This window comes from Juglans microcarpa x Juglans regia, chromosome 2S (genome assembly GCF_004785595.1).
Source record: "Juglans microcarpa x Juglans regia isolate MS1-56 chromosome 2S, Jm3101_v1.0, whole genome shotgun sequence".
Lineage (NCBI taxonomy): Eukaryota > Viridiplantae > Streptophyta > Magnoliopsida > Fagales > Juglandaceae > Juglans > Juglans microcarpa x Juglans regia.
In genome coordinates, this window is record NC_054597.1 from 30,063,470 (window position 1) to 30,077,609 (window position 14,140).

At 36.4% G+C, this 14,140-nt stretch overlaps 1 protein-coding gene across 2 annotated transcripts; it reads right to left on the bottom strand.

The window, feature by feature from the left end:
- Positions 1-717: 717 nt before the first annotated feature.
- Positions 718-13,633, bottom strand: LOC121252143 (transcriptional corepressor LEUNIG-like). Of its 2 annotated transcripts, none has more exons than XM_041151625.1 (18): positions 13,395-13,633; positions 12,153-12,250; positions 11,921-12,030; positions 11,218-11,511; positions 11,048-11,136; positions 10,854-10,941; positions 10,694-10,769; positions 7,047-7,096; positions 6,227-6,520; positions 5,929-6,108; positions 5,333-5,575; positions 4,835-4,952; positions 4,320-4,429; positions 4,010-4,159; positions 3,074-3,226; positions 2,853-2,969; positions 1,849-2,055; positions 718-1,494 (listed from the first exon to the last, which is right to left on the bottom strand). In XM_041151625.1, exons 1-18 carry the CDS (start codon positions 13,424-13,426, stop codon positions 1,348-1,350), a joined length of 2,556 nt encoding a protein of 851 aa, XP_041007559.1. In that variant the 5' UTR covers positions 13,427-13,633; the 3' UTR covers positions 718-1,347. The 2 variants fall into 2 exon arrangements, with proteins under 2 accessions (XP_041007559.1, XP_041007560.1); XM_041151626.1 differs by having other exon boundaries at positions 11,218-11,508; positions 13,395-13,632.
- Positions 13,634-14,140: the final 507 nt, after the last annotated feature.

The following is a 14,140-nucleotide window of genomic DNA, read 5'->3' on the forward strand; positions in this document are numbered from 1 at the left end:
TTTTTTGTTTCAAAAACATCCTTAGCCAAGATTCTTACCACAAATAATTTGAGAAAATGTCGGGTAATGGTGTTGTCTCGTTTGTTTTCGCAAATGAAATGAGATGAGTTGAAATTAAAATTAAAAGTTGAATAAAATATTATTAAAATATATTTTTTTAATATTATTTTTGTTTTAAGATTTGAAAAAGTTAAATTGTTTATTTTATTTTGTGTAAAAAAATTGTAATGATTAGATGATATGAGAAGAGTTGTGAAAACAATCAAGGATATGTTGCATGTTTAAAAAGAATGGTGAATCAATAGATTGTCTGCTTTTACATTGCAAGGTGGTCATGACCATGTGGGATAATTTTTTTGTGAGAATTGGATTATCATGGATCATGACTCTTAGGCTGTGAATTTTCTAGCAAGCTCGAGAGGTATCCAAGGTAATCCAAAAGTGGCAACAATATGGAGAATAGCTCATATTCGCATGTGTTGGTGTATTTGGCAGAAGATAAATGATATAGAAGTTTCAAAGATGAACAATGGATTAGCTTGTTCTTATGGGCAGGGATCATTGATTTTAATGGACTAAATGCCCATGATTTTCTATTTGTAAACCCTATTTGTTATACTAATAAGAATCTGGAAGATAAGGTACACAACATGCTAACTCCAATCAAGTTTACAGATACAAAAAGTTGAGAGTACAAGTCGATGAGAACTACCATAGTGAACTCTGCCAAATCATATTTCCTTTCCGCAGGGACCATGAGATTGTTTACAGCCATAAGAATGTTTGGCTGATAAATAACACCAAAACAGATTGAAAAGATTATACAAATTTAACACAACAAACGACACCAAAATTTTTCAAAAGGATTATACAAATTTAATATAGCAGTTTACTCCTTGTAATCAACAACCTGGTTGCAGCTTTGAACCAGAATCAAGAAAACATATAAGAAAATCAGGAGCCCAATCGCATGCCTTTCAAAAGGGTGAATCGTAAAGAGGATATTACATGGCTGAAGTTCATTAACATAAACTAATTAAACACCATTTACATCTTCTCTCAGTCTGAGCCAAAACTCTCTCGGACATTCTCAACCAGATTTCTTGCATAACAAAGTTAGCTTTGACGCAAAAGATGACTTCCTTCAGTTAACTTGGACTAAGGTCAAGATTGAAAATTGAAATAATCCTTTCGTTGCTAAGCAGAACTGTAACAAAACTATAAACTACAAAAGCATCTAAAGAAGGTATGCACAATGGAGAAGGAGAGTGCTTCTCTATAAAGTATCTCTGGTTAAACATAATGAAGAGGGTGTCCTAGTTTCGTCACCGGGAAAAAGCAGTTAAGTCACTTCCAGAGCTTCACACACTTGTCATGACTAGTTGAAGCTACCAAACCTGTCACACTTGATACTGCTAAGGAAGAGACTAGTTTGTCATGTGCATGTTGTAAAGTCATCGTTTTGTTCTCGCTTGCATTCCACAGTTCCAGGGTCTGAAAATCCACAGCATTCCACATCAGAAACAAAACTCCATATCAGCAGCTTGAACAAGCTATTCAGTTCAACTTCACATAAACATAACTTGGCATGCACTCAACAGATAAGCCTATCCAGCAAATTTTATGGAGCACCCACTTCTAAGCTGTAAAAATCTTAGCAAAACATGTGCAGTTACAAAGGTTTAAGTATGCAATCAAACTGGATTACTTGCAATGTTGTGGATAGCTAAATTGGCAGAAGAAATTGAAGGAAAGATCGTTTCTGCATCCTATGGAATCAAATTGCAAGCCTCTATATTTTGTAGCTAACTTGGTGAAATTGCATTAAAATGGTAAGCTATGACTTGCCTCATAACAGCCGATGATCAATAGAGAATGATAAGTAGGGTGGAAAACACAGGTATGGAATTTGTTGCCAGTACAGCTTAACTCGTGAATGCATTCCCCTTTGTTACCGGAGCCAATTGTCCACACCCTAACCAGGTCATCACTCACAGATGCCAGATATTCACCAGAAGGATCCCAGCAGACAGAATGGACAGGGTTTTTGTGGCCCTAAAATGAGTCATATAGGGTAAAAAGAAAATGTTATTTATCCAAAGAAGAGGGAAAAAAAGAACAAAAAGAAAATATCAATAATGGTAGAGGTCATTATTCCATGACAAAGAAGCAAGGACCCGCGGAAGATAAGTAACAAAATCATTTAGCAGACAGTACGGAAAAAATAATTCAAAAGAAAACAGAATGTGCGAATAAAACTGCTTCCAGTTTTACATATGATAATAATAGCATACTATTCCTGAAGATCACTTGATCTATCATCACATATCCAAATATCAAACTCTTTACTATTCATAGGTACAGTCAAATTAATTGGCTCAGGTGCAACAATAAACCAGGAGCTCACGTTGCATAGGAGTTCATATATTGGGTTAAACTGCCAAAAACTAGGCTGCCATAAGACATGTTCATAAATGGCATCAATCTAATGCCCTGGGGAAATTCAGATTCCTTAAAGCATATCCAGTTCGGAAAAACAAAAAGGAACCACAAAATATGAAAAAGAGAACCAGACACAGAACAGAATCAGCTGCCAACAAAAGCCTGATTAAAAAGGGCCTCTAGGAAAAGAATATTATATCTCATAGAAACTCCAATGACTCAATGAAAAAACTTCAATTAACTCCAACGCCGCCAGTCGCCAAAAAATTCACCAAATTGAAACTTGGGACTGATAAAGTCATACAACAGAGAAATAAGAATTGACAGCAAAAACAGATCTTGGAACATTTTAAGTTTGGACCTATAAAGCCAGGTAAAAAACAAGGCATCAGGAGAGGGTGACAACCAACCTGTAATTTAAGCCTGCAAAGTTGGGTCTCTACATCAAGTACAGATACAAACTTTTCTGAGGCAGCAGCAAGAAGCCTTCCAAGACGAGGTTGGAACCTCACCTGGGTTGCACCCCCCTGACAAAATGGGCAATATGACTAGTCGCAAAACAGTGCTTAAAATAATATTGAACTCTGCTGTACAATATCTCTTCAAGATGGATAAGCATTGGGTTCTATACCTTGAAAATGCCAGCACAACTGCCATTCTTGACACTCCAATACCTTATCTCACTATCATCACAAGAGCAGATAAGGTCCTCCTTACTAGGGTGGAAGTCCAATGACATAACAGCTGCGGAATGCCCCGTAAAAGTACGAAGAGAATAGCCAGGCTGCAAATCATCCATGATTAGAGAGAGAGACATAAAGAAGAGGGTGGAATCAGAGCATGCTAGGTAGCAAAGTAAAAATTGACACAAACCTTTAAAAGCAAACGCATACGGTAACAAAATCAATAGAGGACCTCAATGAGCTTCACCTTCCAAACAAAACTTACTATTTCTAGGAAGTCAGTTTTTATGACTCCATCCAAAATAACTTTATTCCGGTAGAGGTTGGGTTGTGTTTGAGAGAGAGAGAGAGAGAGAGACTTTATAAAGTAATATCATTCTCCATTAACTGGTCATTGATGCAACAATACCAGTTAATGGAATCCCAAATTTGGTGGATTACAATGAATAAGTTAATAACATCAGAGTTGAATTTCCCATTTCAACTTAATCCATTTTTTTTTTTTGGATAGGTAATCAAGAATTTTTATTCATAAGAAAGGAGGCATAGATCAAGAACTTAATTTTTAAAAATAGAAGTGCATCTAACATTGGTTTGATCAGCTATGACCAGAAAATTGAAGCAGTCTTGCTTCCCTTTAGATGGTTTTGGATATGGACTAACGCCAAAAGATAAGCAAGAATATAGCATGTGTAACCACCACCCCAAGAAGAAAGGAAGTGTTTTTTTTTTTATAAGTATATTAGAGGACTAGCAGAAGAAAGGAAGTGTCAATATTGCAAACATGTAAATCAAGTGAGTCTAAGATACTAGTCAAGAATAATTGTGAGGCTCTAGCATATCAGATTGACATATGAACCAAAAAAAAGGCTATGTCAACTAACATTATCAGTGTCCCACACCCTGACAGTTTTGTCAGCTGAAGATGTAGCAAGCCGTGATATGCTTGCACTGAAACGAACATCAGTTATCCATTGAGAATGTTCTTCAAGTGAAGACTTCATTGCAAAGGATTCTGTACACCACAACACAGCCTGCATCACACAATCATCAGGAAAAAAGGTTTCTGTTGACTTTCCCATAATCAACAAGAATTCAGTCAAGGTAGTGGTGAAATTTCCTCATGCAACTGTTTGCAGTATTTGGATAATGTTCAATAAATTATAAAACAATCAGATAAAACCAACAACTTGCCTTTCTATCGTGCCCACCAGTAGCAAGCAATTTTCCATCTGATGAGAAGTGACAGCATTCAACTTCACCCGTACTTGCAGGAATAAGCCGGATTTCCGTAAATGCAAAGCCTAATATTAAAACAAAAACTTTAAATTTTTGGGTTCCACTTATATAAATTTTTTTCTTTTCTTTCTTTCTTTTTTTTTTTTATGTCGGGGAACCTCTCCAAGGCAGGGTCCTTCGGACCCACCCTTGCAAAGTAAACCCCGGTCCCGTGCACCGCACCCTCGGAGGCTTCCCTACACAGAACTGATTAAATCCCTGGCTTTTCATCAAGGGGTGTGACCCCAAAGAATTGTTTGCACCCATGAGGTGTTGAACCTTGGATCTTAAAGGGAATGCTACCCCCAAAACTAAGGCCTTCACCACTTGGGCCAACCCCTTGAGGTTCACTTATATAATTATATAAGCCAGCATTACTTAATCAAACAAACAAAAGTATCCACCAATATGAAAAACGGACATTGTAATACCTTTGCTGACATCAGAACACTGGCCAACTCTATCCCTAGGGTCTGCATCGTCATTAGATAAGAACGACTCAACATTATCTTCCAAAGATCCATCGTCCACAAAACGGTCAATATCAGCCTGCAATAGATTACAATAATTATCTAACTGCGAAATTGAATGCTATTGGCAATACCCTTGCCTTGTGTATACCAAAACCCCCCATTTACTTTTGTTTGTTATGTTTATACATAAGAACTAATTGATGAACTAAAAAAAAAATGAGGTCTAACCCAATATGCACGTATGACCTATGGCCCTGGGGCAGCCAATAACAATGCCCTGAAATTAAATATCTGCATCCTTCTTACAGAGGACACATCGGATACTTTTTCAACAAGGACGTTGACCCAGACATTATTTTTACCAATTGTAAATCATGACTACAAGATCAGGAAAACTATCCAAAAGGAAATTAGCATGAAAGAAAAGGGGAAAAAAGATATAAGAAGGTTGCTCACCAACCGGTTTGGTGCAGATGTAAGTGAGCCCATGCCATCAGAACCAAACATAAGCAGAGACTTGGACGAACCACCATTATGTGACAAAGTTGGCATGGACATCACATCTCCTGGTGTGTGAGTAGAAGGTGATGAAGGCGAACTTGGGGAGGGTCCTGCGGTGTTTGCAGTTCCAGAGCTATTGGCAGGGCCAGAAGACGATACTGGCTGCTTTCTCTTTCGCCCAACTTGACTTTTTGGAGCCTTGAGAGAGAGAGACTTTCAGAAACGGACTTTCAGCAATAGTTCATCATTTGGATTCAAGTTATGAAAAGAATTTGATGAATAACATAAAGATCTCATAGTTTTTTTTTTTTAAAGTACCAATAATTACTTATGGGGGGATAAAAGCAAGCACAGCTTTGATGATGGTAAATTGAAGCTTGTGAAAGATGACACATAAAGCTGTAATTGGTTATAAGATCATGTGCTTGGCATTGGTAGTGCCCATTGCAGAACATTTTGGATGTATTTGGAGAAGAGAGGGATAGCAAGACAACCAGAAATATGCGTAGCTAATATGATCTGCAAATGCTGACGCCAATAATATCACAAACCTGATCATTTCCTTTAAAGTTGTTTGAAATGCTACCATCTCCAGTGATGCTGCCAGCAACGTTCATTTTATCTTGCTGCCGGGGATGGTGGTTTGAATTATGAGACTGTTGACTAGAAAGTGGATGCGGTGCATAATGTTGTTGCTGTTGATTGTTGTGCTGCATTTGTTGCTGCTGTAACTGAAGTCTTTGATATTAGATAAGAAACTACTCCTGAAGCTTAAAGGCCATAAATCTGTTGAAGAGATCTAAAACTAATAAGATTTATAAAAGTTTATGTGCAGGAACAAAATAATACCTTAAGTAGCAGGTCTGTGTCTGCATGTGGTAACACAGGGCAACCAACTCGCCCTGGGGATCCAATATTAGAAACTCTTTCACCAACAGAATTTAACTGGTCATCAGCAGCAACGCCAACATTTCGATTGTTAAGAAGCATTCTCTGTCTTCTGCATTCCAAATCACTAGCAGATGGAGATGCCAAGTTTTTCTGTGCCTGAAGCAGCTGCTGTAGCTGAAGCTGATTGAAAGGCTGGGACTGCATCAAAGACTTCTGCTGCTGAAGAAGTCCAGATCGAAGGTGCTCCAACCCCTAAAAAGATGATATTTTTTTAGAAAAGAAACCTACTCTGTCCTTTTATAATGTCATATACCATTTTCTGCATCAAAAAATTGAAATGACATATGGAAGTTTCATTCCAGGCAACACATATGAACAATAGTTGTCAGACATCAAATAAGAGGGGAAATATTGACTTAATTCTGACTAGCTCCTTCCTAAGAGGTCAGGTGAATAAAAGCAGAAGTAATCATTTGCTTACTGCACTTAGAAGGAACTTTAATAACCAACTTAAGCAATTCTCGCATCACTAATTAAACCTTTTGAAAACTTCACTTAAGATGTTTAAGCAACTCTCTATGAGAAACAATGAGTATGGCAACTTCTCTTCAACGGGAATATAGACAAAGATAGACGGTATTGGGAAAAATATATTTTTCCTACAAAATATCAAACAGGCCATATCAACAATTTAAGAGCGTCAAATAAACAATCTATCTTATAAATTATAATGTTAAATATAGAGTTAACTGATCATTTTCTGGGGGCTCACTCTTACCGTCAAAGGCCATCCTTTTAGTGTCAAATTGTTACTGCCTTGATTTGATCCTAAAAGAAGATGAGATTAATTGTTAAAATAGACAAAACCCCTACAAAAAATTCACAATGAAAATCATAGATAAAACAACTGATTATATCAAGGAATGGTTTGCCACTTGGCCTGAAACACAAACACGTTCTATATCAAGGAAGTAATTTCAAGAAACCAATTGGGATTCCACCACTTATATATGCTATGCTTTTAAATACAAGAGGAATGGTTTCTCTGTGAATAATTATTTAAATGAAAAATATTAGCAACAAGACCATCAATATTCATTCAAAGCACGTTCCTCTATTTTGAAGCAGTATCAGGATTGAAAATCGATTTGGCAAAGTCCAAGATATTTCAGGTTAACAATCTGGACAATGTAGTTAACCTGATTAGCATCCTGGATGTAAAGATTCTTCATTCCCTATGACATAGCGAGGACTTCCATTGGGAGCTCAATTCAAAGCCAAATCGATTTGGGTGAGTATCTTGGAGAAGTTGGAGCCCCAATTGGCTGGATGGAAGAGGTTGTACTTATCAAAGGGAGACTGATTAACCTTGATCAAGAGCAATCTCTCAAATTTTCCAATTTACTTTATGATACTATTCTCTCTCTGTTGGTGTTGCAAACCTCGTTGAAAAACTATACAGGGATTCCTTTGGGGTAATAAGGGAGATGAGCTAAAATTGATTTAGTGAAGTGGCCTAAGGTGTGTTCCCCAACTTTGGAAGGCAGTCAGCGCATCTGAAGATAGATTACTTTTAATAGAAGTCTTTTGGGGAAATGGTTTTGGCATTATGTTAATGAAACATATAGCCCTTGGAGAACAATGACGTATGGCGGTATGGGGTGGATGGTGCTCTAATGAGATAAATGGGAGTTATGGGATTAGGTCAAGGAAGAGCATCCCACAGGTAAGGGAGGAGTTTCTCAATACATTAGATTTAGGCCTCGTTTGGTTACACAGATGAGATGAGATGAGATGAAATGAGAAATCTGTGAATAGTAATGAAATGGTTTTAGTTAAGATTTTTATGGGCTTTTGAGAAATGAGAGAGAAAAAGTAGAATAAAAAAATTACAAAGTTAAAAGAGGGTTAAAATATAATTTTTAATATTATTTTTGTTTTGGGATTTGAAAAAAATTGAATTGTTTTGTGTTTTGTTTGGAAGTTTGGAAAACTTGTAACGATTAGGTAATGATTAGATGAAAAAGTTGAAAATTTGAAATTGAAAAATGTTGAGATAAAAGTATATGAGATGAGATAGGATGAGATGGTTTGAAAGGTTTGTGAAACCAAACCACGCCTTAAGGTCAGCAATGGTTCCAAGACAAAGTTCTGCTATGATGTGGTGTGCAGAGATCAGACCCTCAAAGAAGCTTTCACGAATCTATTCAACCTTGCTAGCATCAAGGAAGCATCAGAAAATTTAACTTTGTCACACATGGCACAAGATTGGGAGTGGATTGCCTTACCTCATTTTATCACCCATATTTGAAAGCAAGAGATATGGTGGTGAACCAAGTGTGTAGAATCATATCCAAGCGAGAGGTGTTTGAAGTTCAATTTTTTTATAATACATTAGTCCCCTACAATAACATCTTTCAATGGAAGAATATTTGTAGTAAGCCCCCTCAAGAGAAGCTTTCTTTGTCTGGGCGGCTGAACTAGAAAAGATTCTTATCTTGAATTGTTTTAAAATGATACGGGTTTTGTGACCCAAATATATTGCATGTGAAAATGGAACAAGGAGTTGATGGATCATCTCTTGCTTCACTACGAGGTAGCCCGCCATTTGTGGCAACCCATGCTTAGCCTATTTGGGCTAATATGGGCGATGCCCATACGGTCTAGAAAGGGTGGCTTAAGAATCCTCAAGGCTTTATCTTTTAGTTCACTTTTAGTTCAGTTTCCAGAATTTTTTTGACTTCTTTTCCTTCTCTCATTAGGTGTATTCAAAATATACTCCGTGTACCTTAATAATGCCTATATTTCTTTTTCTTGATCATTAATAGAATTTATCCTATAAAAGAAATGGCATAGAAATCCCCTACTTTGTCTGCTTTTTCATTGGATCTTCAAAATCATCGCCTCTATTAGAATAACTGTTTAAGCCTAAAGGTCAGTTATAGCCTTGGCACAGAACATATGCATACATCTAACTAAAGGGAAAAAAAATCATAAAATACAATCCAAAGAAGATAAAAAACAAAATTAAAGTAGTTTATATATTTAGCCTATTTACTCCAATGTTTAGAGGCCAAGGGAGGGGAAAAAACCTTCAATGTTAGAGCATTGTGCAAGTACTCAACAAGTAAATGCCATCTCACTACTCTTATACCAATATTCAACACAGCTAAAGTTACTAATATAAAATATGACACAATTAACACTAAAACTAAAATCAAAACAAAAAGAAAATCATATTATGTTTTCTGGTGTAATAGAAGAAAAAAAATCAATGCTCTATTTTTGAGTGGGAAAAATGAAAGGAATGAGAGATAGAGAGATAGGAAGACAGTAGGGGAAGGGAGGAGAGCATGAACTAAGAACTTTCTCAGATTCTTTTTTTCTCTCTCTAAAATAGACCAGAAAAAGTAAAAATGTTCATGAAATAGTTTAAAGCATGCCATTAGTGCTTTGGGCTGTTCCAAAAAATGCAGAAAAAAAAAGTGCACCTCATTAAATGAGCTTCAGCTTAAGTATTAGGGTGAAAACCGACCCTATTGGTGCGGTTTCAGTCCAAAACCGAAACCACACCGACATGTTTTTCAGGGGGTGATATCGACCAAAACCGGCCGATGAAGGGGATAAAACTGGCCGGCGGCGAGTTTCAGCCGGTTACCATCGGCTCAGCGCTGATTCCCGACGGTTTACACTTCAGAAACCCATCAAAGAATTTCACTACAAAATCATTACCAAAACTAGAAAACTTAAAAGAACCCCATCAACAAATCTCACAACAAATATCACAACAAAATCATTCCAAGAACCCCATCAACAAACCTCAAATGAATCAGAGATGAGAGAATCTGAGAGAGAGAGAGCCGAAAGCCTGAAAGTTTGAAACGGCGCAAATGGATGGAGGGAGAGAGGAATGGCAACGAAACAAGAACTGAAGAACCCCATCAACAAATCTTAAATGGATCGATGGCATCGGAGAGAGAGAGAGCTGGGAGGGAGATGAGAGAATCTGTGAGAGAGATAGAGAACGGATCACTGAGAGGAAGGGGTGGCTCGGGGGTTAGGTCTAAAGTCCTAACCCAAAACGGCGTCGTTTGGTGTATTAAACCAAACGGCGTTGTTTTATATTTTTCTTTTTCAAAACCGTGGGTATAAACGGCGTCGTTTTACCTAAAATATATATATCATATCAGCTGGTTCAGCGGTTTGAACTTGGTTCAAACCGGGACCGAACCAGCCGACATCGGTTTCTTGTATTTCCTACTGCCGGCCAACCGGTTCCGGACTCCGGCGGCCGGTTCCCGTCAGTTCTTGTACATCCCTATTAAGTATCAAATGTGCTTCACTCCTGGATTCAAAATTACAAAACTGAGAAGATTAAAAAAAAAAACAAACTGAAGTCAAACAGAGGACAACTTCAATCATTACCATGAACTCCAGCCAATGATCCTTCTGGTCCAGTAGCTCTGGGGTTCATCATTGAATTCATCTCACTCTTTACGTCCTGTTTCAAGCATACAAGAATATCAAAAATATGAAAACAGTTCTTAATGTAACTTAAAAAAATAATCATAATGATGATGATTGCCTGCATGGGCCCTGGAAGGTGCTGACTCCGATTTTGAACTTGCTGAAGATTCCCAGAAATACCCCCAGGCGTGCCATGAAGTGTTTGCCTGTAAAACAAGAGTTCAACTACTTCCAAATTAGAGTCAGTCACAAACATTGTACGGCAAAAGAACTGAATCAAAGCATAGACATGAAAAATCATTAAAAAAATACCCTGGAGCTTGGCCACCTGTGGCATCTGCCTTCAGTATTGAGGCATGATTTGGGTCCAGAAACTGTCCCACATTGTCACCCAACCTTTGCTGCATGGTAATGTTTTACAAATAACTGCAGAGATAAAATCACAATAAACCCAATTTTGAATCCATCACAGAATTTGATACCTTCACAGCTCCATCATCCAAGGCATCCCTCTGGAGTGGAAGCTTGAGTCTTTCCTCATACATTTTTGTTGGCAAGGCATTTGCAGTTGCAGGGTTCTGCCTCATAAGAGAGTCACTGCTTACAAGCCCACTGGCAGTGCCATTTAGAAGCTGGTTCCCATCTCTTCGCTGCTGCTGCTGTTGTTGAAGTTGATGCTGCTGCTGCCTTTGCAACAAGAGCTGCTGCATTTGCATCTGCTGCTGCTGAGGTTTCTGCTGCTGCTGCTGCTCCCTAGCCTTTGCCAATTGTGTCTGCTAACCCAGATAAACAACAATCTTATTATCTCTCCTAAAGAGAAAAACGCAAAACAAATTGATACCCCACCTAGTCCAAAAACAGACCTAGCAAGACACACCATTTAGTTTACAATTTAAAACACACAAACACAGAGAGCTAATAATGTTTGCTTGTTTTTCAAACTCCCTATCTTCATAACCCCACAGTAGATTCATTTATATACAGCAGAGGATATGATGAAAACACGTCAATTAGAAGCACATCTTTCATCTTGAGTTTTCTTTTTGACGAAAAAAATGGTTCATTTTGCTGAATATAATTGCTATGGGAAAGGATTTGCAAAACTCCAGGAAACTTTCACAGCCACACCCTCCCCTACCCGAGAAGAGAAAAAAAATATGGAAGATAAAAAACTGGGAATTCCACCTCAATGTATGATGCAGCTGGTTCTGAGTGCTTCTGGTTTGTCCTAGCAATAAATATGTCCCAAAAGACAGACCACCATTCAAAAAGAAAGCCACCAGGTGCATCAATCGCTGAAGTACATTGAAACACAAAAACAGCATTAAGTATGCATCAAGGTATTAAAAGGTACTGTGTGGATCCATAGTATATATATTGTATTTATTTCCCTTAGCAAATCTTGGGATTCTCTTACCAACAGGATCTACAGAGACTTTCCCTTCGGCTTGAAATGCTTTTGCAGAAGCATGTAAGTTCCTCTTCATAAGATAATCATATATATACACATCCAACCTATCATACAGGGACCAAAACCATAACGCCAGTAAGAAATTCAGAAAATCTAGATTCTTTGATAATAATTTGAAGAATAACAGTGGCACAGACCAAGAATGATAAATACAAAAATCAAATATGATACAAGCGAAGTGCCATTTAACATCCTGTAACCATGAAGGACAATAATTTCCCACCATTCAAAAACCAACAACAAGAAAGACAATAATGTCCCAAGGATAAAATCATGTCACCATCGAAATGGACCTTACAAGTTTAAACAAGTTTAAAGACTAATTGAACTCATCAAAAGAAGGAATTAAAAAAAAAAAAAAATTTGCAGGCGTACAAACCCCCCACCGAAATGGACCTTACATAAACTTTTGGCCTAGTTGAATTTTCCATTTTCTGCTATTTAAGAAACGTGCCAATAATTACTATTGAATTTTAAATTTTGCATTATTTGGAATGAAAAATCTGTTAAGAATATAATAGAAATAATTGAAGCTAACACTTCCAAGTTCCATCCTTCTGGACAAGTAGTGCTTTCTTATGATAAAACCTTCGCTCAATTCTCAACGTAGCTAAGCATATCATTTGCCTTTCAAAGTAAAAAGATAATAACAAACTTAGAAATACCTACCCCACAAAAAAAAAAAAAAAAAAAGAACAAACGCCAAGGCTAGAAAAGAAACCGAGAATTAATAAGAGGCAATAAAATCAAAACCATGCCAAAAAGTAGCTAAAAAGGGAAATTTTCCAGAAACCGACGTCTAAAAACTGCAATAATCAAAATCAAAGATTAAAAAAAAGGATAACTAAAAGTACAAACATTGTCAATAGACATGGTAGATATAACAGCAAAAGATAACTTTGAGCTAAAGAAGAAACCCCGATTGAGAAAGATATAGACAAAACACTACGCCAAAAAAACTGACATACCCGTATGAAGAAAAAAGAAGATGAAGAAATAACAGTAGCAACAAAAATAAAATATAAATCAAAGGATCGTTCTTTAACCCTGCTAGTAAAGCAGAGGGAAAAGAAGGATGGATTTCGTCTTTGCTTTTAGCTTTAACCGGAAAAACAACCACAAACATTCTACCAAAACCCAGAAAGTACTCGAGCATTAAAACAACATGACTAACAAGGAAGACCTTACATTTTATCAGCTTCCCAGTTGGGCTGAGACATGATTAAAATATTTTACTCTTAAGAAATCCTTTCTCTTTGGAACTGCGAGTAAGAAATTGTCAGGAATTCTTATAAGCTATATTCTCGGAAGAACATGGTCTAGACCTTCAGACAAAGCTTTCAAAAAGCGTGTCTTTCAGACGATTTTAAGACGATAACCTTCGTCTACAGTAATATACTACCAATTTCTAGTTCGTTCTTTAAATTTTCAATCTTTTTGCCTTTTCTTTTCTGGATCTGTTTTCATACCAACGCATCACGCAACCCAATATATTTTTTTTAATTGAGTCTTTGTTGGCAGGAGTGCTTTTTTGACTACTTCAGGTCATGCAATTTATTAAAATGTTACAACTTACTACATGAAATTCAATAACTAACAATGGCTCGTTACTTTATTTTTTCAGATAAAATTATAAGGGCTCGTATGAATACTTAAAAGTGTATTTTAAAATATATATAAATAATAATAAAATCATTTAAGTTAAGATATTTTATTAAATTTTAAAAAATAAGATAAAAAATTAATAAAAATATTATAAAATTAAAATATTCTTTGCATATAATTTTTAATCTAATTTTTATTTTAAAATTTTAAAAAATAGTATTATTTTTTAATTTTTGTTTAGAAGTTTGAAAAAGTTGTAATCATTAAGTAATGATTATGTAAAAATAATAAATATTTAAAATTAAAAAATATTTTATATTTAAGTGATA